The sequence below is a fragment of the Bombina bombina genome, chromosome 1, assembly GCF_027579735.1.
Source record: "Bombina bombina isolate aBomBom1 chromosome 1, aBomBom1.pri, whole genome shotgun sequence".
NCBI lineage: Eukaryota > Metazoa > Chordata > Amphibia > Anura > Bombinatoridae > Bombina > Bombina bombina.
In genome coordinates this window covers 1,448,335-1,475,726 of record NC_069499.1, presented here as the reverse complement: position 1 = coordinate 1,475,726, position 27,392 = coordinate 1,448,335, and the positions used below count along the sequence as shown (strand labels likewise).

Here is a 27,392-nt window from a genome sequence, read left to right as displayed (position 1 = left end):
GGTCCTAAAGTGAGTAATGATCTGAGAGCAGTGAGTATATAATGGTCCCACCCACATAAACTGTGTAGTTATCGATAAAAAAAACAAACCAGTGTAAGGTATATGCAATTTACTGGCATGCAGGGTCCTAAAGTGAGTAATGATCTGAGAGCAATGAGTATATAATGGTCCCACCCACATAAACTGTGTAGTTATCGATAAAAAAAACAAACCAGTGTAAGGTATATGCAATTTACTGGCATGCAGGGTCCTAAAGTGAGTAATGATCTGAGAGCAATGAGTATATAATGGTCCCACCCACATAAACTGTGTAGTTATCGATAAAAAAACAAACCAGTGTAAGGTATATGCAATTTACTGGCATGCAGGGTCCTAAAGTGAGTAATGATCTGAGAGCAGTGAGTATATAATGGTCCCACCCACATAAACTGTGTAGTTATCGATAAAAAAAACAAACCAGTGTAAGGTATATGCAATTTACTGGCATGCAGGGTCCTAAAGTGAGTAATGATCTGAGAGCAATGAGTATATAATGGTCCCACCCACATAAACTGTGTAGTTATTGATAAAAAAACAAACCAGTGTAAGGTATATGCAATTTACTGGCATGCAGGGTCCTAAAGTGAGTAATGATCTGAGAGCAGTGAGTATATAATGGTCCCACCCACATAAACTGTGTAGTTATCGATAAAAAAACAAACCAGTGTAAGGTATATGCAATTTACTCGGCATGCAGGGTCCTAAAGTGAGTAATGATCTGAGAGCAAATGAGTATATAATGGTCCCACCCCACATAAACTGTGTAGTTATCGATAAAAAAAACAAACCAGTGTAAGGTATATGCAATTTACTGGCATGCAGGGTCCTAAAGTGAGTAATGATCTGAGAGCAATGAGTATATAATGGTCCCACCCACATAAACTGTGTAGTTATCGATAAAAAAAAACAAAACAGTGTAAGGTATATGCAATTTACTGGCATGCAGGGTCCATAAAGTGAGTAATGATCTGAGAGCAATGAGTATATAATGGTCCCACCCACATAACTGTGTAGTTATCGATAAAAAAACAAACCAGTGTAAGGTATATGCAATTTACTGGCATGCAGGGTCCTAAAGTGAGTAATGATCTGAGAGCAATGAGTATATAATGGTCCCACCCACAGTAAACTGTGTAGTTATCGATAAAAAAAACAAACCAGTGTAAGGTATATGCAATTTACTGGCATGCAGGGTCCTAAAGTGAGTAATGATCTGAGAGCAGTGAGTATATAATGGTCCCACCCACATAAACTGTGTAGTTATAGATAAAAAAAACAAACCAGTGTAAGGTATATGCAATTTACTGGCATGCAGGGTCCTAAAGTGAGTAATGATCTGAGAGCAATGAGTATATAATGGTCCCACCCACATAAACTGTGTAGTTATCGATAAAAAAACAAACCAGTGTAAGGTATATGCAATTTACTGGCATGCAGGGTCCTAAAGTGAGTAATGATCTGAGAGCAATGAGTATATAATGGTCCCACCCACATAAACTGTGTAGTTATCGATAAAAAAACAAACCAGTGTAAGGTATATGCAATTTACTGGCATGCAGGGTCCTAAAGTGAGTAATGATCTGAGAGCAATGAGTATATAATGGTCCCACCCACATAAACTGTGTAGTTATCGATAAAAAAACAAAACAGTGTAAGGTATATGCAATTTACTGGCATGCAGGGTCCTAAAGTGAGTAATGATCTGAGAGCAATGAGTATATAATGGTCCCACCCACATAAACTGTGTAGTTATCGATAAAAAAACAAACCAGTGTAAGGTATATGCAATTTACTGGCATGCAGGGTCCTAAAGTGAGTAATGATCTGAGAGCAATGAGTATATAATGGTCCCACCCACATAAACTGTGTAGTTATTGATAAAAAAAACAAACCAGTGTAAGGTATATGCAATTTACTCACATGCAGGGTCCTAAAGTGAGTAATGATCTGAGAGCAGTGAGTATATAATGGTCCCACCCACATAAACTGTGTAGTTATCGATAAAAAAACAAACCAGTGTAAGGTATATGCAATTTACTGGCATGCAGGGTCCTAAAGTGAGTAATGATCTGAGAGCAGTGAGTATATAATGGTCCCACCCACATAAACTGTGTAGTTATCGATAAAAAAACAAACCAGTGTAAGGTATATGCAATTTACTGGCATGCAGGGTCCTAAAGTGAGTAATGATCTGAGAGCAATGAGTATATAATGGTCCCACCCACATAAACTGTGTAGTTATCGATAAAAAAACAAACCAGTGTAAGGTATATGCAATTTACTCACATGCAGGGTCCTAAAGTGAGTAATGATCTGAGAGCAATGAGTATATAATGGTCCCACCCACATAAACTGTGTAGTTATTGATAAAAACAAACAAACCAGTGTAAGGTATATGCAATTTACTGGCATGCAGGGTCCTAAAGTGAGTAATGATCTGAGAGCAATGAGTATATAATGGTCCCACCCACATAAACTGTGTAGTTATCGATAAAAAAACAAACCAGTGTAAGGTATATGCAATTTACTGGCATGCAGGGTCCTAAAGTGAGTAATGATCTGAGAGCAATGAGTATATAATGGTCCCACCCACATAAACTTTGTAGTTATCGATAAAAACAAACAAACCAGTGTAAGGTATATGCAATTTACTGGCATGCAGGGTCCTAAAGTGAGTAATGATCTGAGAGCAGTGAGTATATAATTGTCCCACCCACATAAACTGTGTAGTTATCGATAAAAAAAACAAACCAGTGTAAGGTATATGCAATTTACTGGCATGCAGGGTCCTAAAGTGAGTAATGATCTGAGAGCAATGAGTATATAATTTTCCCACCCACATAAACTGTGTAGTTATCGATAAAAAAAACAAACCAGTGTAAGGTATATGCAATTTACTGGCATGCAGGGTCCTAAAGTGAGTAATGATCTGAGAGCAATGAGTATATAATGGTCCCACCCACATAAACTGTGTAGTTATCAATAAAAAAACAAACCAGTGTAAGGTATATGCAATTTACTCACATGCAGGGTCCTAAAGTGAGTAATGATCTGAGAGCAATGAGTATATAATTTTCCCACCCACATAAACTGTGTAGTTATCGATAAAAACAAACAAACCAGTGTAAGGTATATGCAATTTACTGGCATGCAGGGTCCTAAAGTGAGTAATGATCTGAGAGCAGTGAGTATATAATTGTCCCACCCACATAAACTGTGTAGTTATCGATAAAAAAACAAACCAGTGTAAGGTATATGCAATTTACTCACATGCAGGGTCCTAAAGTGAGTAATGATCTGAGAGCAATGAGTATATAATGGTCCCACCCATGTAAACTGTGTAGTTATCGATAAAAAAAAAAAACAGTGTAATGTATATGCAATTTACTGGCATGCAGGGTCCTAAAGTGAGTAATGATCTGAGAGCAGTGAGTATATAATGGTCCGACCCACATAAACTGTGTAGTTATTGATAAAAACAAACCAGTGTAGGGTATATGCAATTTACTCACATGCATGGTCCTAAAGTGAGTAATGATCTGAGAGCAGTGAGTATATAATGGTCCCACCCACATAAACTGTGTAGTTATTGATAAAAACAAACAAACCAGTGTAAGGTATATGCAATTTACTGGCATGCAGGGTCCTAAAGTGAGTAATGATCTGAGAGCAATGAGTATATAATGGTCCCACCCATGTAAACTGTGTAGTTATTGATGAAAAAACAAACCAGTGTAAGGTATATGCAATTTACTGGCATGCAGGGTCCTAAAGTGAGTAATGATCTGAGAGCAATGAGTATATAATGGTCCCACCCACATAAACTGTGTAGTTATTGATAAAAAAACAAACCAGTGTAAGGTATATGCAATTTACTGGCATGCAGGGTCCTAAAGTGAGTAATGATCTGAGAGCAATGAGTATATAATGGTCCCACCCACATAAACTGTGTAGTTATCGATAAAAAAACAAACCAGTGTAAGGTATATGCAATTTACTGGCATGCAGGGTCCTAAAGTGAGTAATGATCTGAGAGCAATGAGTATATAATGGTCCCACCCACATAAACTGTGTAGTTATCGATAAAAAAACAAACCAGTGTAAGGTATATGCAATTTACTGGCATGCAGGGTCCTAAAGTGAGTAATGATCTGAGAGTAGTGAGTATATAATGGTCCCACCCACATAAACTGTGTAGTTATCAATAAAAAAAAAACCCAGTGTAGGGTATATGCAATTTACTCACATGCAGGGTCCTAAAGTGAGTAATGATCTGAGAGCAATGAGTATATAATGGTCCCACCCACATAAACTGTGTAGTTATCAATAAAAAAACAAACCAGTGTAGGGTATATGCAATTTACTCACATGCAGGGTCCTAAAGTGAGTAATGATCTGAGAGCAATGAGTATATAATGGTCCCACCCACATAAACTGTGTAGATATCAATAAAAAAAACAAACCAGTGTAAGGTATATGCAATTTACTCACATGCAGGGTCCTAAAGTGAGTAATGATCTGAGAGCAATGAGTATATAATGGTCCCACCCACATAAACTGTGTAGTTATTGATAAAAACAAACCAGTGTAAGGTATATGCAATTTACTGGCATGCAGGGTCCTAAAGTGAGTAATGATCTGAGAGCAATGAGTATATAATGGTCCCACCCACATAAACTGTGTAGTTATCGATAAAAAAACAAACCAGTGTAATGTATATGCAATTTACTCACATGCAGGGTCCTAAAGTGAGTAATGATCTGAGAGTAGTGAGTATATAATGGTCCCACCCATGTAAACTGTGTAGTTATTGATAAAAAAAAACAAACAAACAGTGTAAGGTATATGCAATTTACTGGCATGCAGGGTCCTAAAGTGAGTAATGATCTGAGAGCAATGAGTATATAATGGTCCCACCCACATAAACTGTGTAGATATCGATAAAAAAACAAACCAGTGTAATGTATATGCAATTTACTGGCATGCAGGGTCCTAAAGTGAGTAATGATCTGAGAGCAATGAGTATATAATGGTCCCACCCACATAAACTGTGTAGTTATCGATAAAAAAACAAACCAGTGTAAGGTATATGCAATTTACTGGCATGCAGGGTCCTAAAGTGAGTAATGATCTGAGAGTTGTGAGTATATAATGGTCCCACCCACATAAACTGTGTAGTTATCAATAAAAAAACAAACCAGTGTAGGGTATATGCAATTTACTCACATGCAGGGTCCTAAAGTGAGTAATGATCTGAGAGCAATGAGTATATAATGGTCCCACCCACATAAACTGTGTAGTTATCAATAAAAAAACAAACCAGTGTAGGGTATATGCAATTTACTCACATGCAGGGTCCTAAAGTGAGTAATGATCTGAGAGCAATGAGTATATAATGGTCCCACCCACATAAACTGTGTAGTTATCAATAAAAAAACAAACCAGTGTAAGGTATATGCAATTTACTCACATGCAGGGTCCTAAAGTGAGTAATGATCTGAGAGCAATGAGTATATAATGGTCCCACCCACATAAACTGTGTAGTTATTGATAAAAACAAACCAGTGTAATGTATATGCAATTTACTGGCATGCAGGGTCCTAAAGTGAGTAATGATCTGAGAGCAGTGAGTATATAATGGTCCCACCCACATAAACTGTGTAGTTATCGATAAAAAAAAAAAAACCAGTGTAATGTATATGCAATTTACTCACATGCAGGGTCCTAAAGTGAGTAATAATCTGAGAGCAGTGAGTATATAATGGTCCCACCCACATAAACTGTGTAGTTATCGATAAAAAAAACAAACCAGTGTAAGGTATATGCAATTTACTGGCATGCAGGGTCCTAAAGTGAGTAATGATCTGAGAGCAATGAGTATATAATGGTCCCACCCACATAAACTGTGTAGTTATTGATAAAAAAACAAAGCAGTGTAGGGTATATGCAATTTACTCACATGCAGGGTCCTAAAGTGAGTAATGATCTGAGAGCAGTGAGTATATAATGGTCCCACCCATGTAAACTGTGTAGTTATTGATAAAAAAACAAACCAGTGTAATGTATATGCAATTTACTGGCATGCAGGGTCCTAAAGTGAGTAATGATCTGAGAGCAGTGAGTATATAATGGTCCCACCCACATAAACTGTGTAGTTATTGATAAAAAAAACAAACCAGTGTAAGGTATATGCAATTTACTGGCATGCAGGGTTGGACAGTATATACCTTCTTCATTGTGTGTAATTAAGGGAATTGATTATTATCAGCTGTGTGTGTCCCAATAAACACTATAAATGTAACATAATAACTCCATGAACTTGCTCATGTAAGCCTTGCTACATTTCCCCTGTGAAAGTAAGTTTCTCTGTATTAAGTATAGAGTTTGAACACTTAGGGAGATTTCTTTCTAATGGCAGTGAGAGTCCACAAATTCATTAATTTGCCTAGGGGAAATACTTCACCTAGCCACCAGGAGGAGGCAAAAACACCCCCTACACGGCTTTACATATCCCTCCAACTTCTCCTACCCTCTAAGTAGTTCTTTGCCTTGTTTCATGCAGGCAGGCAGAGAAAAGGTGTTCTCCTAAAGATTTGGATTTTAGTCCTTATATGAATTGTTTCCTTCAAGAGAGGGCAGGGGAAGTTAGACCATGTAATTCTCTTGGTAGATTAATGTGTCTTTGGCTGCTGGTAATCACAGAGAAGTTCTCATGCCTCTTTACCATCAATGTGAGCTGTTTTCCCTTTCTTTATAGGCTACAGGTGTCTGTGAAACTGAAGGCAGCTGTGACACAGGACTCTGAGTGAGAAACTTGTAAGTTATATTTCTTTCCTAAGATATGGTGTGTCCACAGCTGCATAAATTACTGTTGGGAATATCACTCCTGGCCAGTAGGAGGCAAAGAGCACCACAGTCAAACTGTTAAATACCACTCCCCTTACCCACAATCCCCAGTCATTCTCTTTGTCTTTAGTGCATGGAGGATGTGAAGTTTTAGTGTCTGAAGGAATTTGATTTATTTCACTTAAATCAAGAGTTTGTTATTTTTAAACCCAGAGTAGGTTTACTCTGATCTTTCCCCTTTTTCAAGGATTGGGACTAGCTGTACTCCACGTCAGTCTCTTCAGCAGGGCAGTGATGGCCTTAAAGCAGTTAGGAACTTGCAAGGTGGGCCTTGCTACGTTGTCCTAACATTGTGCTGCCCTAGTATAGAAAGCATGAGTAGGTTTACTCTAGCCTTTCTTTTTTACACAGGTCACTGTGAGGAGTGGCGTCCTCTCATACCGTGTGTGCTGTCCTCTTGTCGGACGCCTAGATAAAGCTAAGTGCTATTGGGTCTTCTATGTATGGGAGATTATGCACTTTTAAAGATTCTGCAAGATATAATGGGACAAGATATATCCTAGTAGGATATTTTTTATTGCAGGTGCAGGCAGGGCCTGATTGGGCCGCCGGGATACTGGGAAAAATCCCGGTGGGCCGGCAGGGGCAGGGACAAACCACTGAATTAGACGAGGCACAGAAGTATATTGCCTATTTGTCACTATTACTAAATCTATCTTGTTACCTTTAGACAGTAGATATTAGTACCAGGGCCGTCCTCGCTGCCTGCAAATAGTTTTGCCCAGGGCCCTGTGTGATATACATCACCCCCGTTATGACAAAGCACTGTGCAAATTCTCTCAGGCGATCTTTCTGGATACCTCATTGGGAGATCAGAGGTACGGACGCCGGGGTCATTCGGCTTTTCCAACATGGCGGCGCCCAGTTAAAGTGGACAGTGAGCTGCGAGGAATTCGCGGAGTTACTAGTTTCAGGTTAGATCATCATGATTGCGATATAGAGGGGACCGAGGGTTTGGGTAGGATAATTGGCCGGGTGATGTGCAGGGTGCCCGTGTCTCTTAATTGTACTGCAGGGGACGTCTGTCTGGTGACACGACCCGGTACTCAGCAGCTAGATATTACTCATTGTGATTAGCTATTGTCACAGACCCTTATTATAAGGATCTGTGACATTAGCTAATCACAATGAGTAATATCCAGCTGCTGCTGAGTTATATATTATGTATTTGGAATTTGTGTAGTTTATTATTACTGCTGAGGCTTTTAGGGACATAAAACATTCTGATGTGACAATTGCCCATTTCTTTTGCAAGATGTACCAAGTCCACGTTTTCATCCTTACTTGTGGGATATTATCCTTCCCAACAGGAAGTGGCAAAGAGAGCACCCACAGCAGAGCTGTCTATATAGCTCCCCCCTTAACTCCACCCCCCAGTCATTCTCTTTGCCGGCTCTAAGCAGGAAAGGTAAAGTGAAAGAGGTGATAAACTTTTAGTTTTTAATTTTCTTCAAGCAAGAGTTTATTTCTTTCATGTAATTAGCAAGAGTCCATGAGCTAGTGACGTATGGGATATACATTCCTACCAGGAGGGGCAAAGTTTCCCAAACCTTAAAATGCCTATAAATACACCCCTCACCACACCCACAAATCAGTTTTTACAAACTTTGCCTCCTATGGAGGTGGTGAAGTAAGTTTGTGCTAGATTCTACGTTGATATGCGCTCCGCAGCAAGTTGGAGCCCGGTTTTCCTCTCAGCGTGCAGTGAATGTCAGAGGGATGTGAGGAGAGTATTGCCTATTTGAATGCAATGATCTCCTTCTACGGGGTCTATTTCATAGGTTCTCTGTTATCGGTCGTAGAGATTCATCTCTTACCTCCCTTTTCAGATCGACGATATACTCTTATATATATACCATTACCTCTGCTGATTTTCGTTTCAGTACTGGTTTGGCTTTCTACAACATGTAGATGAGTGTCCTGGGGTAAGTAAGTAAGCTTATTTTCTGTGACACTCTAAGCTATGGTTAGGCACTTTTTTATAAAGTTCTAAATATATGTATTCAAACATTTATTTGCCTTGACTCAGGATGTTCAACATTCCTTATTTTCAGACAGTCAGTTTCATATTTGGGATAATGCATTTGTTTCAATCATTTTTTCTTACCTTAAAAAATTTGACTTTTTCCCTGTGGGCTGTTAGGCTCGCGGGGGCTGAAAATGCTTCATTTTATTGCGTCATTCTTGGCGCTGACTTTTTTGGCGCAAAATTTTTTTTCTGTTTCCGGCGTCATACGTGTCGCCGGAAGTTGCGTCATTTTTTTACGGTTTTTTGCGTCAAAAGTGTCGGCTTTCCGGATGTGGCGTCATTTTTGGCGCCAAAAGCATTTAGGCGCCAAATAATGTGGGCGTCTTATTTGGCGCTAAAAAATATGGGCGTCATTTTTGTCTCCACATTATTTAAGTCTCATTATTTATTGCTTCTGGTTGCTAGAAGCTTGTTCACTGGCATTTTTTTCCCATTCCTGAAACTGTCATTTAAGGAATTTGATCAATTTTGCTTTATATGTTGTTTTTTCTATTACATATTGCGAGATGTTCCACGTTGCAACTGAGTCAGAAGATACTTCAGGAAAATCGCTGCCGGTGCTGGAGCTACCAAGCTAAGTGTATCTGCTATAAACTTTTGGTATCTGTTTCTCCAGCTGTTGTTTGTATTGCATGTCATGACAAACTTGTTAATGCAGATAAAATTTCCTTTAGTACTGTTACATTACCTGTTGCTGTTCCGTCAACATCTAATTCTCAGAGTGTTCCTGATAACATAAGAGATTTTATTTTTAAATCCATTAAGAAGGCTATGTCTGTTATTTCTCCTTCTAGTATTCATAAAAGTCTTTTAAAACTTCTCTTTTTTCAGATGAATTTTTAAATGAACATCATTATTCTGATACTGATAATGGTTCTTCTGGTTCAGAGGTTTCTGTCTCAGAGGTTGATGCTGATAAATCTTCGAATTTGTTCAAGATGGAATTTATTCGTTCTTTACTTAAAGAAGTATTAATTGCATTAGAAATAGAGGATTCTGGTCCTCTTGATACTAAATCTAAACGTTTAAATAAGGTTTTTAAATCTCCTGTAGTTATTCCAGAAGTGTATTCTCTCCCTGATGCTATTTCTGAAGTAATTTCCAGGGAATGGAATAATTTGGGTAATTCATTTACTCCTTCTAAAACGTTTTAAGCAATTATATCCTGTGCCATCTGACAGATTAGAGTTTTTGGGACAAAATCCCTAAGGTTTATGGGGCTGTCTCTACTCCTGCTATATTTTTTAGCGGATGTTGCTGCAGCTTCAACTTTTTGGTTAGAAGCTTTAGCGCAACAAGTAACAGATCATAATTTTATAGCATTATTATTATTCTATAACATGCTAATAATTTTATTTGTGATACCATCTTTGATATCATTAGAGTTGATGTCAGGTATATGTCTCTAGCTATTTTAGCTAGAAGAGCTTTATGGCTTAAAACTTGGAATGCTGATATGGCTTCTAAGTCTACTTTGCTATCCCTTTCTTTCCAGGGTAATAAATTATTCGGTTCTCAGTTGGATTCTATTATCTCAACTGTTACTGGAAGGTGCGGCCCTCATTCCAGCTCAGCTGGTATGGGGCAGATTACGGTTTCTTCAAAGAAATTTGGATCAATTCCGTTCACAATCTCTGGTTTCAGAACATTGTTTCAGAAAGGTACAGAATTGGCTTCAAGTTAAGGCCTCCTGCAAAGAGATATTTTTCTTTCCCGTGTCCCAGTAAACCCAGCAAAGGCTCAGCATTTCTGAAATGTGTTTCAGATCTAGAGTTGGCTGGAGTAATTATGCCAGTTCCAGTTCTGGAACAGGGGCTGGGGTTTTATTCTATCTCTTCATTGTACCAAAGAAGGTCAATTCCTTCAGACCAGTTCCGGATCTATCAATATTGAATCGTTATGTAAGGATACCAACATTCAAGATGGTAACTGTAGGACTATCCTGCCTTTTGTTTAGCAAGGGCATTATATGTCTACAATAGATTTACAGGATGCATATCTGCATATTCCAATTCATCCAGATCACTTTTAGTTTCTGAGATTCTCTTTTTAGACAAGCATTACCAGTTTTGTGGCTCTACCGTTTGGCCTAGCATCAGCTCCAAGAATTTTTTCAAAGGTTCTCGGTGCCCTTCTGTCTGTAATCAGAGAACAGGGTATTGGTATTTCCTTATTTTGGACGATATCTTGGTACTTGCTCAGTCTTCACATTTTCGCAGAATCTCATACAAATCGACTTGTGTTGTTTCTTTAAGATCATGGTTGGAGGATCAATTTACCAAAAAATTCATTGATTCCTCAGACAAGGGTAACCTTTTTAGGTTTCCAGATAGATTCAGTGTCTATGACTCTGTCTTTGTCAGACAAGAGAAGTCTAACATTGATATCAGCTTGTCAAAACCTTCAGTCACAATCATTCCCTTTGGTAGCCTTATGCATGGAGTCTTATGACTGCTGCATCGGATGCGATCTCCTTTGCTCGTTTTCACATGCGACCTCTTCAGCTCTGTATGCTGAACCAATGGTGCAGGGATTACACAAAGATATCTCAATTAATATCTTTAAACCGATTATACGACACTCTCTGACGTGGTGGACAGATCACCATCGTTTAGTTCAGGGGGCTTCTTTGTTCTTCCGACCTGGACTATAATCTCAACAGATGCATGTCTTACAGGTTGGGGAGCTGTGTGGGGGTCTCTGACGGCACAAGGGGTTTGGGAATCTCAGGAGGTGAGATTACCGATCAATATTTTGGAACTCCGTGCAATTTTCAGAGCTCTTCAGTCTTGGCCTCTTCTGAAGAGAGAGTTGTTCTTTTTTTTTCAGATAGACAATGTCACAACTGTGGCATACATCAATCATCAAGGAGGGACTCAGTCCTCTGGCTATGAAAGAAGTATCTCGAATTTTGGTTTGGGCGGAATCCAGCTCCTGTCTAATCTCTGCGGTTCATATCCCAGGTATAGACAATTGGGAAGCGGATTATCTCAGTCGCCAAACGTTGCATCCGGGCGAATGGTCTCTTCACCCAGAGGTATTTCTTCAGATTGTTCAAATGTTGGAACTCCCAGTAATAGATCTGATGGCTTCTCATCTAAACAAGAAACTTCCCAGGTATCTGTCCAGATCCCGGGATCCTCAGGCGGAGGCAGTGGATGCATTATCACTTCCTTGGAAGTATCATCCTGCCTGTATCTTTCCGCCTCTAGTTCTTCTTCCAAGAGTATTCTCCAAGATTCTAAAGGAATGCTCGTTTGTCCTGCTGGTAGCTCCAGCATGGCCTCACAGGTTTTGGTATGCGGATCCTGTCCGGATGGCCTCTTGCCAGCTGTGGACTCTTCCGTTAAGACCAGACCTTCTGTCGCAAGGTCCTTTCTTCCATCAGGATCTCAAATCCTTAAATTTTAAGGTATGGAGTTTGAATGCTTGATTCTTGGTCAAAGAGGTTTCTCTGACTCTGTGATTAATACTATGTGACAGGCTCGTAAATCTGTATCTAGAGAGATATATTATAGAGTTTGGAAGACTTATATTTCTTAGTGTCTTTCTCATAATTTTTCTTGGCATTCTTTTTGAATACCGAGAATTTTACAGTTTCTTCAGGATGGTTTAGATAAAGGTTTGTCCGCAAGTTCCTTGAAAGGACAAATCTCTGCTCTTGTTCTTTTTCACAGAAAGATTGCTAATCTTCCTGATATTCATTGTTTTGTACGAGCTTTGGTTCGTATAAAACCTGTCATTAAGTCAATTTCTCCTCCTTGGAGTTTGAATTTGGTTCTGGGGGCTCTTCAAGCTCTTCCTTTTGAACCCATGTATTCTTTGGTCATTAAATTACTTTCTTGGAAAGTTTTTTGTTTCTTTTGGCCATCTCTTCTGCCAGAAGAGTCTCTGAATTATCTGCTCTTTCTTGTGAGTCTCCTTTTCTGATTTTTCATCAGGATAAGGCGGTGCTGCAAACTTCTTTTGAATTTTTTTACCTAAGGTTGTGAATTCTAACAACATTAGTAGAGAAATTGTGGTTCCTTCATTATGTCCTAATCCTATGAATTCTAAGGCGAAATCATTGCATTCTTTGGATGCTGTTAGAGCTTTGTAATATTATGTTGAAGCTACTAAGTCTTTCCGAAAGACTTCTAGTCTATTTGTCATCTTTTCCGGTTCTAGAAAAGGCCAGAAAGCTTCTGCTATTTCTTTGGCATCTTGGTTGAAATCTTTAATTCATCATGCCTATGTCGAGTCGGGTAAAACTCCGCCTCGAAGGATTACAGCTCATTCTACTAGGTCAGTTTCTACTTCCTGGGCGTTTAGGAATGAAGCTTCGGTTGATCAGATTTGCAAAGCAGCAACTTGGTCCTCTTTGCATACTTTTACTAAATTCTACCATTTTGATGTATTTTCTTCTTCTGAAGCAGTTTTTGGTAGAAAAGTATTTCAGGCAGCTGTTTCAGTTTGAATCTTCTGCTTATGTTTTCAGTTTTTTTCAATTTAAACTTTATTTTGGGTGTGGATTATTTTTTCAGCGGAATTGGCTGTCTTTATTTTATCCCTCCCTCTCTAGTGACTCTTGCGTGGAAAGATCCACATCTTGGGTAGACATTATCCCATACGTCACTAGCTCATGGACTCTTGCTAATTACATGAAAGAAAACATAATTTATGTAAGAACTTACCTGATAAATTCATTTCTTTCATATTAGCAAGAGTCCATGAGGTCCACCCTTTTTTTGTGGTGGTTATGATTTTTTTGTATAAAGCACAATTATTCCAATTCCTTATTTTTTATGCTTTCGCACTTTTTTCTTATCACCCCACTTCTTGGCTATTCGTTAAACTGATTTGTGGGTGTGGTGAGGGGTGTATTTATAGGCATTTTAAGGTTTGGGAAACTTTGCCCCTCCTGGTAGGAATGTATATCCCATACGTCACTAGCTCATGGACTCTTGCTAATATGAAAGAAATGAATTTATCAGGTAAGTTCTTACATAAATTGTTTTTTAAATGGTACCGGTGTTGTACTATTTACTCTCAGGCAGGACATAGATGAAGATTTCTGCCTGGAGGAGGATGATCTTAGCATTTGTAACTAATGTCCACTGCTGTTCCCACAGAAGCTGAGGAGTAAAGGAAACCTTCAGTGTGAGGAACGGTTTCTTGCTGTACAGCAATGAGGTATGTTCAGTCATTTTTTCTGCAGAGACTGTGATAACTCAGAAAGGCTGACAGTAACCCCATGAGTGGAAGGGTAAGCAGTAATCCTTTTCTTAGAAGGGCATTACTAGCTTGCATAAAGGGCTTATCTTATGGGACACTCAGTTTGAATGATATATAACCAAACGTTTGTGTGTTCTGGGAGTGCTGTTTTTATTACTGGGACAACTGTATTGAGGGTACATTTGGCTTTTTTTGGGTTTTTATAACCCACATGGCTGGAAAAAATGCTTGTAGATTTTTCTAAAGGCCTTTGTAACATCGAGTGAGATGGGCGGGTCCTAATGTTGCGCTTCAGTTGCGCAGTTGTTTTCTATAGACAGGCAGCAAGCTACAACACCGGAGGGTCCTGGTGAACTTCTGGGGCCTAATCGATGCTTTATCTCCCCACATTTTGAATCCCTAGGGCAGGTAGGCGCCACAGCAGAGCTGTGGCAAGGTGCTGACAGGGTTTTTTACCGGTCTTTGGCACTTTGTAAATCCGGTTTTTCTATTTGGGGGTTAATTGTTAAGTTGCTTGTGGTGCAATCTTACTATAGCTCAGTGTGTCTACTGCAAAAATTTCGGAAAATGTGAGGTAATTTTAAGCAGTTTTGCAGTTTGTATATGTCTTTTTTTGTCTTAAAGGCACAGTACCGTTTTTGAAAATTGTTGTTTTTTCATTAAAGTGTTTTCCAAGCTTGCTTGTCTCATTACTAGCCTGTTCAACATGTCTGACACTGAGGAAACTCATTGCTCAATTTGTTTAGAAGCCATTGTGGAACCCCCTCTTAGAATGTGTCCCACTTGTACTGATATGTCTATAAATTGCAAACAGCATATTTTGACCTATAAGAGTTTGGCGCTGGATGATTCTCAGACAGAAGGAAATCAGGTTTTGCCATCTAGTTCTCCCCAAGTGTCACAACCGGTAACGCCCGCCCAAGTGACGCCAAGTACCTCTAGTGCGTCTAATTCTTTCACCTTGCAAGATATGGCCTCAGTTATGAATACTACCCTCACAGAGGTTTTATCTAAACTGCCTGGGTTGCAAGGGAAGCGCAGTAGCTCTGGGTTAAGAACGAATGCTGATACTTCTGATGCTTTAGTAACCATTTTCGATATTCCCTCACAATGTTCAGAGGTAGGGATGAGGGATTTGCTCTCTGAGGGAGAGATTTCTGATTCAGGAAAAATGTTCCCTCAGACAGATTCAGATATGACGGCATTTAAATTTAAGCTGGAACACCTCCGCTTATTGCTCTGGGAGGTTTTAGCTACTCTGGATGATTGTGACCCTATTGTGGTTCCAGAGAAATTGTGTAAAATGGACAAATATTTAGAGGTTCCTGTGTACACTGATGTTTTTCCGGTCCCTAAAAGGATTTCGGACATTGTTGCTAAGGAGTGGGATAGACCAGGTATTCTGTTCACTCCCCCTCCTGTTTTTAAGAAGATGTTTCCCATATCTGACACCATGCAGGACTCATGGCAGACGGTCCCTAAGGTGGAGGGAGCTATTTCTACTCTGGCTAAGCATACAACTATACCTATTGAGGACAGTTGTGCTTTCAAAGATCCTATGGATAAAAAATTAGAGGGTCTCCTAATAAAAATTTTGTTCATCAGGGTTTTCTTCTCCAGCCTATAGCGTGCATTGTTCCTGTAACCACTGCAGCTGCCTTTTGGTTTGAGGCTCTGGAAGAGGCTCTTCAGGTGGAGACCCCACTAGATGATATTCTGGACAGAATTAGGGCTCTTAAGCTAGCTAATTCTTTCATTACAGATGCCGATTTTCATCTAGCTAAATTAGCGGCAAAGATTTCAGGTTTTGCCATTTTAGCGCGTAGAGCGTTATGGCTTAAGTCCTGGTCGACTGATGTGTCATCAAAATCTAAGCTTTTGACTATCCCTTTCAAAAGTAAGACCCTATTCGGGCCTGAACTGAAAGAGATCATTTCAGATATCACTGGAGGGAAAGGTCATGCCCTCCCTTTAGGATAAGTCAAATAAGTCGAAGCCCAAACAAGATAATTTTCGTTCCTTTCGAAACTTCAAGGATGGTCCTGCTTCCTCTTCCCAAAACAATAGGGGAACTTTGCTCAATCCAGGCCAGTCTGGAGACCTAACCAGGCTTGGAACAAGGGTAAACAGGCCAAGAAGCCTGCTTCTGCCACTAAGACAGCATGAAGGGGTAGCCCCCGATCCGGGACCGGATCTAGTAGGGGGCAGACTCTCTCTCTTTGCTCAGGCCTTGGCAAGAGACGTTCAGGACTCCTGGGCTGTAGAAATTGTAACCCAGGGGTATCTTCTAGATTTCAAAGATTCTCCTCCAAGGGGGGCAGATTCCATCTTTCTCAATTGTCTGTAAACCAGACAAAAGAGAGGCGTTCTTACGCTGTTTAGAAGAACTTTTTACCATGGGAGTGATCTGCCCAGTTCCAAAAGCAGAACAGGGGCAGGGGTTCTACTCCAATCTATTTGTGGTTCCCAAAAAAAGAGGGAGCCTTCAGACCAATTCTAGATCTCAAGATCCTAAATAAATTCTTAAGAGTCCCATCCTTCAAGATGGAGACCATTCGGATTATTTTACCAATGATCCAGGAGGGTCAATATATGACCACCGTGGACTTAAAGGATGCGTATCTATACATTCCTATCCACAAAGATCATCACCAATTCCTCAGGTTTGCCTTTCTTGACAAGCATTACCAGTTTGTGGCTCTTCCCTTCGGGTTGGCCACGGCGCCAAGAATCTTCACAAAGGTGCTAGGGTCCCTTCTGGCAGTCCTAAGGCCGCGGGGCATAGCAGTGGCGCCTTATCTAGACGACATCTTAATTCAAGCTTCGACTTTCCAACTAGCCAAGTCTCACACGGACTTAGTATTGGCCTTTCTAAGATCTCACGGGTGGAAGGTGATCGTAAAGAAGAGTTCTTTCACCTCTCACAAGAGTTTCATTTCTAGGGACTCTGATAGACTCGGTGGACATGAAAATATTTCTGATGGAGGTCAGGAAATTAAAGATTTTGACCACCTGCCGAGCTCTTCATTCCATTCCTCGGCCGTCAGTGGCTCAGTGTATGGAGGTAATCGGACTTATGGTAGCGGCAATGGACATAGTTCCATATGCTCGTTCACATCTCAGACCACTGCAACTATCCATGCTCAGGCAGTGGAATGGGGATTATGCAGATTTATCTCCTCAGATAAACCTGGATCAAGAGACCAGAGACTCTCTTCTTTGGTGGTTGTCACAGGATCACCTGTCCCCGGGAATTATGTTTCCATAGGCCAACGTGGGTTATAGTGACGACAGACGCCAGCCTACTGGGCTGGGGTACAGTCTGGAATTCCCTGAAAGCACAGGGTTTGTGGACTCAGGAGGAGGCCCTCCTACCGATAAATATTCTGGAATTAAGAGCGATATTCAATGCTCTTCAGGCGTGGCCTCATCTGGCCTTGGCCAGATTAATCAGATTTCAGTCGGACAACATCACGACTGTGGCTTATATCAATCATCAGGGGGGAACAAGGAATTCCTTAGCGATGATAGAAGTTTCCAGGATAATCCGATGGGCAGAGACTCACTCTTGCCATCTGTCAGCGATCTATATCCCAGGGGTAGAGAACTGGGAGGCAGATTTTCTCAGTCATCAGACTTTTCATCTGGGGGAGTGGGAACTCCATCCGGAGGTGATTGCTTAACTGGTTCAGCTATGGGGCACACCAGAATTGGATTTGATGGCGTCTCGTCAGAATGCCAAACTTCGTTACGGATCCAGGTCAAGGTATCCTCAGGCAGTACTGATAGATGCTCTAGCAGTACCCTGGTCGTTCAACCTGACTTATGTGTTTCCTCCTTTCCCTCTCCTTACGTGTCTGATTGCCAGAATCAAACATGAGAGAGCTTCGTTGATTTTGATAGCGTCTGCGTGGCCACGCAGGACTTGGTATGCAGACCTGGTGGACATGTCATCTCTGCCACCGTGGATCTGCCACTGAGATGGGACCTTTTGATTCAAGGTCCATTCAAGCATCCAAATCTAATTTCCCTGCAACTGACTGCTTGGAGATTGAACGCTTGATTTTATCAAAGCGGGTTTTCTCGGAGTCGGTCATAGATACCTTGATTCAGGCTCGAAAGCCTGTCACTAGGAAGATCTATCATAAGATATGGCGTAAATATCTTTTTTGGTGCGAATCCAAAGGCTACTCATGGAGTAAGATCAGGATTCCTACGATTGTCTTTTCTCCAAGAAGTATTGGAGAAAGGATTGTCCGCTAGTTCCTTAAAGGGACAGATATCTGCTTTGTCTATTCTGTTGCACAAGCGTCTGACAGATGTCCCAGACGTTTTGGCTTTTTGTCAGGCTTTAGTTCGAATTAAGCCTGTGTTTAAACCTGTTGCTCTGCCATAGAGTCTAAATTTAGTTCTTAAAGTTTTTCAGGGGGTTCCGTTTGAACCCATGCATTCCATAGATATTAAGCTTCTATCTTGGAGAGTTCTGTTTCTAGTTGCTATCTCTTCAGCTCGAAGAGTTTCTGAACTATCTGCACTACAATGTAACTCGCCTTATCTTGTTTTCCATGCGGAAAAGGTGTTTTTGCGTACCAAACCTGGGTTCCTCCCTAAGGTTGTTACTAACAGGAATATCAATCAGGACATTGTTGTTCCTTCTCTGTGTCCTAATCCTTCTTCTACGAAGGAACGTCTGTTGCACAACTTGGACGTGGTTCGTGCCTTGAAGTTTTATTTGCAGGCAACCAATGATTTTCGTCCGACATCTTCTTTGTTTGTTGTCCTTTCTGGAAAGCGTAGGGGTCAAAAGGCTACGGCTACCTCTCTTTCCTTTTGGCTGAAAAGCATCATCCGTTTGGCTTATGAGACTGCTGGACAGCAGCCTCCTGAAAGAATTACAGCTCACTCTACTAGAGCAGTAGCTTCCACATGGGCTTTTAAAAATCATGCTTCTGTTGAACAGATTTGTAAGGCTGCGACTTGGTCTTCGCTTCGTACCCTTACTAAATTTTACAAATTTTATACTTTTGCTTTTTCGGAGGCTATTTTTGGGAGAAAGGTTTTGTAAGCAGTGGTGCCTTCCGTTTAGGTTCCTGTCTTGTCCCTCCCTTCATCCGTGTCCTAAAGCTTTGGTATTGGTATCCAACAATTAAGGATGAAACCGTGGTACATCTTGCAAAAGAATACAAAATTTATGCTTACCTGATAAATTTCTTTCTTTTGCGATGTAACGAGTCCACGGCCCGCCCTGTCTATTCAAGACAGTATTTTTTATGTAAACTTCAGTCACCTCTGCACCTTATAGTTTTTCCTTTTTCTTCCTTGGCCTTCGGTCGAATGACTGGGGGGTGGAGTTAAGGGGGGAGCTATATAGACAGCTCTGCTGTGGGTGCTCTTTGCATCTTCCTGTTGGGAAGGATAATATCCCACAAGAAAGGATGAAACCGTGGACTCGGTACATCGCAAAAGAAAGAAATTTATCAGGTAAGCATAAATTTAGTTTTTTTTATTTTTATGAATCATGGAAATGTTGTTTTCCATCTAAAGAGGAGGAGAATCCACGGCTCCAAAGGCTTAAATACCTCCCCCACTTCCCTCATCCCTCATCCCTCAGTCATTCTTTGCCTTTCGTCACAGAAGGATGGCAGAGGAATGCTGGAGTTTCGGAGTAGTCTCTTATGGAGGGTAGTACTCTTCGCATTGTGACTGTCATCCTCTCAGTGAGAGCCTGGGTGAAAGTTAGAGTCCGAAGATGCAGGCAGAGTCTTTCTGTGAAACCATCCTGACTCATATTAACAGTTCCATAAGCAATCAGCGTTGACGTCGTTTTGCTGCCTGCTTTCTACACTCAAGTCCATGTCAGGAGCAAGGCTACTAACCTGTCACACTTGAAGGGCCATGTTCCTGTTCCACGGTGTAGATTCTGGTAAGATTGTTTCATTTTTTATTAATAATGATAACATAGAAGACAGGTTCACAGTGTGGCACCTTCTTTTCTTTAACAGAATTAAGGGTTAATATTCCTGGAAGGGGGATTATTGAACAGGGGGGTATTTATACATAATATTGTTTATTGTGTCATTGCTGCGTTATGTGCGAGATGAGGCTCTGGCAATGTGTGGAACTTTCAGGTTACTTGCAGGAATCTTGTGTGGCCATTGTTGTTGCGTTTTTCCCTAATGCAGGGGCGGTCCTGCCAGGCATTCCACGTGACTGGGTGTATCTATCCTTCTCTTTTTGTCTGTGGTGCAGGAGACGTAGCGGTTTCTGTAGTCCGGGTCCTAGGAGGTGATGAGTGCCCTGGCCATTGGTGGTATAAAGGTGCCTTTTTTTTTTGTAAATTAAGTTAGTCTACCCAAAAATGCAAGCGATGGAGGACTCTGACGCGTTAGAAGGCTCTCCCTCCTTAAAGTCTCATTCCTGTGTTTATTGTGAAGAGGTTCTGGTAGATCAGCCTGCTCAACTATGTTCCACATGCCTTGATAAAGTTACAATATCTAAATGTAAGCGGATGTCTAGTAATACTGAGCCGTCCGCCTTAGGGTTCTTCGTCCCGGAAGGTGCGTTCCCTGCATTCATCTCCAGTTGCACATGTAGCGCCCCAAGGTTCAACCGTTACTCCTTCGAGAGAGATTTGTTGGCCGTCAGACTTTGCGGACCAACTGGAATCGGCTGTTTTGAAAGTGATCCATGCCTTACCACGTTCTGCTAAGCGCAAGCGTAGGGTTTATCATAGTGGCCCGGCCCAGGGTTTGTCCTCACCAATGGAAGATCCAAAGGCTCTATACAATGACGAGGCCCACTCCGACTCTTCGGAGGAGGCCCCTTCTGGGTAGGAGTCTGTGTCATCTAAACCTCCGGCGGCGGAGGAGCCTGGTTATAGGTTTAGGATGGAGAATTTGTGCTTTCTGCTACGGCAGGTGCTTGCTACTCTGGAGGTTCCGGAAACCTAAGATACCGGAGGAACCTGCAATTCCTAAGCTTGAGAAGGTATACGAGGACAGGGTAGTACCTCAGTTTTTCCCGGTTCCTGTTAAGATGGCTAATATTATTAAAAACAAATGGGAGTGATTAGGTTCTTCCTTTTCCCCTTCTTCTTACTTTAAAAAACTGTTCCCCGTTCCGGACTCTCAGCTTGAGCTGTGGGGGACCATCCATCTACGCTTGCGAAGCGGACGACTTTTCCTCTTGAGGATAGTTCATTGTTTAAAAAGCCCATGGATAAAAAGCTGGAAAATATGTTGAGAAAGATGTTTCAGCACAACGGGGTTGTTTTATAGCCAGCAGCGGCGGTCCTGGAGCTGTGACATATTGGTGTGAATCCCTGTGTGAAATGGTCGATGGAGACGTCCATCGACAAGATACAGGAGAAGATTAAGGCGCTTAAGGTCGCCAACTCTTTCATCTGTGATGCCAATATGCAAATTATTCGCCTGAATGCTGTGTGAGGTTTTTCTGTTTTAGCGCGCAGGGCTCTTTGGCTAAATTCTTGGTCTGCTGACATGACCTCTAAATCGAGGTCCAGGATTGGATTCAATCATATCCATGGTTATTGAAGGCAAGGGAGCTTTTCTACCACAGGATAAGAGGGCTAAGGGATCTACTTTTTGTCCCTTACGTGCGGACAATGCCCAGCGCCAGCAACCCGCTGCAAAAGTGGACCAGTCCAAGGGATCTTGGAAGCCGGCTCAATCTTGAAACAAGTCTAAGCAGAGCAAGAAGCCCGCCGGCATGAAGGGGCTGCCCCCAACCTGTCCCCAGATCACGTAGGGGCCAGATTATCTCTATTCTCAGACGCTTGGTTGCAGGACGTTCAGGACCCTTGGGTTCTAGAAGTGGTATCCCAGGGTTACATGATATGGTTAAGATCCCATCCGCTCGAGGGCAGATTCCTCCTGTCAAACCTGTCTTCAAAACCAGAGGAGAGAGAGGTTTTTCTAGAGTGTGTGAGAGATCTCGCCTCTCTCTGGGTTATCTTACTAGTAGCCCTAGCAGAAAGGGGTCTATGATATTATTCCAACCTTTTTGTAGTTCCAAAGAAGGAGGGCACGTTCCGCCCGATTCTGGACCTAAAGTGTTTAAACAAATTTCTGAGTGTTCCATCATTCAAAATGGTAACGATCATATCTATTCTGCCCCTAGTTCAAGAGGGACAGTTCATAACAACTGTAGACTTGAAGGACGCTTACCTTCATGTGCCAATTAACAGGGACCACTTCAGGTTCCTAAGATTTGCGTTTCTACACCAACACTTCCAGTTTGTGGCCCTTCCTTTTGCTCTGGCGATGGCCCCGAGAGTCTTCACAAAGGTTCTGTGGGCGCTGCTTGCAGTGGCCAGATCCAGGGGCATTGCGGTGGTGCCTTACCTAGACGACATCCTAGTTCAGGCACCGTCGCTCAGCCTCGCAGAGGATCATTTTAGGGCTCTTCTTCTTCTGCTCCAATCTCACGGTTGGAAGGTCAACACAGAAAAGAGTTCCATGGTTCCCAGCAACAGGGTGGAGTTCCTGGGCACGATAGCTTGCGTCCACCTGTCTTGCCCTTCAGTCCTCCACAAACCCGTTGGTGGCTCAATGTATGGAGGTGATAGGTCTCATGGTGTCAAGCACAGATGTCATCCCATTCGCCAGGTTCCATCTCAGACCTCTTTAATTGTGCATGTTGAGACAGTGGAACGGCAATCATTCAGATCTATCACAGCTGATATTCATGAATGCTTGGACTCTGAACTCCCTCTCTTGGTGTATTCGTCCGGAGCAATTGTCCATGGGGACATCCTTCTTGTGACCGTCCTGGGTGATTGTGACCACAAAGCCAGACTGAAAGGATGGGAAGCTGTTTGGGGTCTCTCCTTCCGTTCAACATCCTAGAACTACGAGCAATTTACAATGCTCTGAAGTCTTGGCCTTCTCTGGAGTCGGTTAGTTTCATCAGATTCCAGACTGACAACATTAGCCCGGTGGCTTACATCAACCATCAGGGGGGTACGAGGAGCTTCCTCGCAATGAGGGAGGTGTCTCGGATTCTGGAGTGGGCAGAGTCCCGCGACTGCTCGCTCTCAGCGATTCACATTTCAGGTGTGGACAACTGGGAAGCAGACTTTCTCAGCAGAAAATTCTTTTATCCGGGGAATGGTCTCTTCACCCCAAGGTGTCTGCGGATATTTGTCACAGATGGGGAGAGCGCCGGAGATAGATCTCATGGCGTCCAGACTCAATTTCAATCTACCTCGATACGGGTCGAGGTCCTGGGATCCCCAGGCAGAGCTGATAGATTCCTTAGTGGTTCCTTGGGGATTCAGCCTAGCTTACATTTTTCCACCATTACCACTTCTACCTCGCGTAGTGACACACATAAAATGGGAGCGGGCCTCTGCCATTCTGATTGCTCCTTCGTGACTGCGGAGGACGTGGTTTGCGGATCTGGTGGGGATGTCATCCTCTCCGCCGTGGAGGTTACCCTGTCACAGGGGTCTGCTTTCACAGGGCCCCTTCCAACATCAAAATCTCGATTCTCTGAGGCTGAGTGCGTGGAGATTGAACACCTAGTCTTAGCCAAGAGAGGCTTTTCAGAAAGTGTGATTGATACACTAATTCAGGCAAGGAAGCCAGTCACTCGTCGCATCTAGCATAAGGTGTGGAGGACTTACTTGTCCTGGTGTGAGAAGCATGGATATCCTTGGCATAGGGGGAAGGTATCCAGGATTCTGTCCTTTCTCAAAGATGGTTTGGAGAAGGATCTTGTTGCTAGTTCCTTAAAGGGACGGATTTCAACATCAGTTTTGTTGCATAGGTGTCTCTTTGAGCTCCCTTACGTTCAATCTTTTGTTCAGACTCTGTCTAGAATTTATTTATTTATTCATAAAATATTTTACCAGGAAGGATACATTGAGATTTCTCTCGTTTTCAAGTATGTCCTGGGACCACAAAACATTGCATTGATACAATAGGGTACAATAAAATACAAAAACAATAATAATACACAATATATGCAAAAGTTTAACATAGAACAGATAGGAAATATTTAATCAGCCATGACAGGTGCATTCTGTTTTGAGATATGTAGGGAGGGATCTCTTAAAGGATATTAGGCTTGGGGAAGTTTTGAAAGTGTGCGGGAGGTCATTCCATAACTGTGGCGCTCTGTAGGAAAAGGAGGATTGAGCTGCTTTCTTTTTGTATTGAGGCAAGCTAAATAATGTGCTGTTATTGGATTGGAGGTTATAGGAGGTGGGAATATCCTGGCAGAGCATTCTGCTCAGGTAGGGTGGGAGCTTCCCAGAAAAACTCTTAAACACAAGGCAGGAAAGATGGAGGGTGCGCCTGGATTCCAGCAACAGCCAGTTTAGTTCTTTTAGCATGTCACAATGGTGGGTCCTGTAGTTACATTGTAGCACAAAGCGGCAAAAGGAGTTATACAATGTATTACGTTTATTAAGGTGAGTTTGCGGTGCAGGTGCATATACTACGTCCCCGTAATCCATTATAGGCATCAGCATTTGCTGTACAATCGTTTACTGTAAGGCTGAGGCAGGATTTGTCTCTGTACAGTGCACCTAGTTTTGGATAAAGTTTAGATGCAAGTTTTTCTATGTGGAGGCAAATAGATAGATTGGGTTCTAACAACATACAAGCAAAAGAAATACACTGCGATCCTCCAAAGTAAGCATACGTAGTTTAATATCCATATATAGATTAAAACATCTTGATAGGCAACAGAGTAGTTAAAATCAAAAGAATAGGCAGAACATTTTCAGGAACTGGTCTGTCCTACATGTTTCGGTCAATTCCTTAATCATGAACATGACCTGTTACCCCTCCTTCCTGCCTCTTAAACCTGAAGGTGGTTTCCTATTGTGATTAACCCCTCGTTGTTCAGCTACTTGTTGCTTTTATGTTTGCTCTACCCCATTAGTTGGTTTAGAAAAAACATTTTTTAATGCTGTTATATGTAAAATTGCTCATATTGCCATATATGTATATTATCTCCACTAGCTCAAAGCCTGCATATATAATAGAGAAGACATAAAAGGCTAATGACATTGAGCCCATTGTTAAGTATATTTGTCCAACAACAACTATTATATAATTATAGCTCAATTATCCTCTGTAATTTGTAAAATATACATATTTATCATCAAATATCCTGAAGTTTCATATTTCAGCACTATATATGTGTATATTTTATGGGTAGGCAATCGCTGCTGTACTGATCAATAAGGGGACCCTATGATTTCAAAAAAAGAGAGGAGAACTACTATCTCTTCCAGAAGTTTATCACATCCCCCTCTATATTGAAGCCCTGTGGCCTTCTTGTCTTCATTTTGAAGATCCAAAAGGCTTCACGCAGCATCAGGCGTGCTGCTCTGTCTCCCCCTCTAGGGGGATTTCGTACACATTCTATTACCTGCCATGAGAGCGAAGTAACATCGCCCCCATGCACAGAGATAGTGTTGTGAGAGGCCTGAGCTGTCTTTATCATGAGAGATATCATTTAAATGCTCTCTGATCCTGGAGCGAACCTCCCTTGTTGTGCACCCTATATACTGCCCATTGCACTGGGAACAATCTACCAAGTATACAACAAAAGGGGTTCTACAATTTGTGCAATTTGCCAGATTGAATACCCGATTTGTTGTTGCTGACTGGAAGGTGGACGTCACTCTGCTGTACTGACAGGCTATGCATTTAGAGAAGTGGCATTTAAAGTGCCCTTTCACACTTAGCCAACTACTGCTGGCCCTCTCTTTGTCCCTTAGTACACTTGGTGCCACCAAGTTGCCAATTGTGCATGCTCTCTTAGACACAAAATTGCACCCTTTGGACACATAGTCCCTCAAACTGTCCTCAGCTGTAAGTATTGGTAGATGTTTGCTGACTATACTGGTAATCTCCTTAAACTGCGGGCTGTAGGTAGTAACCAGAGTAGGCCTAGTTAAATCATAACCATTCCTTTGCCTGGTGTTCCCCCTTAATATCTCACTTCTACTCATCCTAGTCACCTCCAGATGGGCTCTATTGATGATTTTGCGTGAGTAACCTCTCTCAGAAAGGAGACACTTCAGTGTCTCACTCTCCTTTGCAAAATCTTCTTCCAGGGAGCAGTTCCGCTTAATTCTCATGAACTGCCCCTTGGCCACCCCAAACCCAGTGTGACGGGGATGGTTACTCCTAGCATGAAGCAAGGAGTTGGAAGTAATAGGCTTACGATATAGGGATGTAGAGACCTTGCCACTTAGAGGATCCCCCCTAAGTTCCACATCCAAATATGGTATTGTACTTTTGTACTTGTTCCTGTTTGGGCAGTGAATTCCAAACCCACCCTGTTAGAATTGAGGTAAATCAAAAAATCCTGCACCTCAGCAGTCTCCCCCACCCAGATAAAAAGGAGATCGTCTATGAAACGCTTATAGGATCTAATCCTATCTCTGAATGGGTTATTATCTCCAAAGACGTGGGACAGCTCCCACTTACCCATAAAAAGGTTGGCATATGATGGGGCAAATTTAGCCCCCATCGCTGTCCCACGTCTTTGGAGATAAAAAGTACGCTCAAACTTAAAATAATTGTGTGTCAGGAGGAAAGTAAGGGCCTCAACTATAAATTCAATTAAATCCTCATGATAATTACTAAAATTTCGTAGCATATACCTCACGGCTTCAATACCGAATTCATGAGGAATAGCCGAGTAGAGGCCAACCACATCAACTGTTAACCATGTACAATTTTCCTCCCATATGACACTACCCATTGCTTTTATGAGATGCGTAGTATCTTTCAGATAAGATGGCAAAAAGTGAATTACTGGTTGCAGAAGAGACTCAATCCAACCTGAGAGTTTTTCAAAAAGTGACCCTATGCCTGAGACAATTGGTCTACCCTTCACCTCCTCCAAGGTCTTATGGACCTTGGGGAGGTGATGAAAAATGGGGATAACAGGTTTTAGTACCATCAGATATTCAAATGTCTCTTGGTCAATGTGTCCCCTCATCAAACCATCATCCAAAAGATGTCTCAATTCAATCCCAAACCTTTCCGTGGGATTGTAGCTAAGTTCTTTATAAACCAGGGTGTCTGTCAACTGCCTCAAGGCCTCTCCAATGTATTTATCTCTCCCCATCACCACTATGCAGCCCCCCTTGTCCGCTTGTTTGATGACTATGTCATCATTCTTTCCTAGCTGTTCTAATGCCAACTTTTGGGTTGGG

At 41.7% G+C, this 27,392-nt stretch overlaps 1 protein-coding gene across 1 annotated transcript in view; it reads left to right on the top strand.

Moving 5' to 3' along the window:
- ARHGEF39 (Rho guanine nucleotide exchange factor 39) overlaps window positions 1-27,392 on the top strand; it is a 619,672-nt gene that overhangs the window by 315,421 nt on the left and 276,859 nt on the right. The window contains exon 5 of the mRNA XM_053696961.1: window positions 7,729-7,859. Coding sequence (XP_053552936.1) covers window positions 7,729-7,859 — 131 coding nt within the window. The remainder of the gene's footprint in view (window positions 1-7,728; window positions 7,860-27,392) is intronic.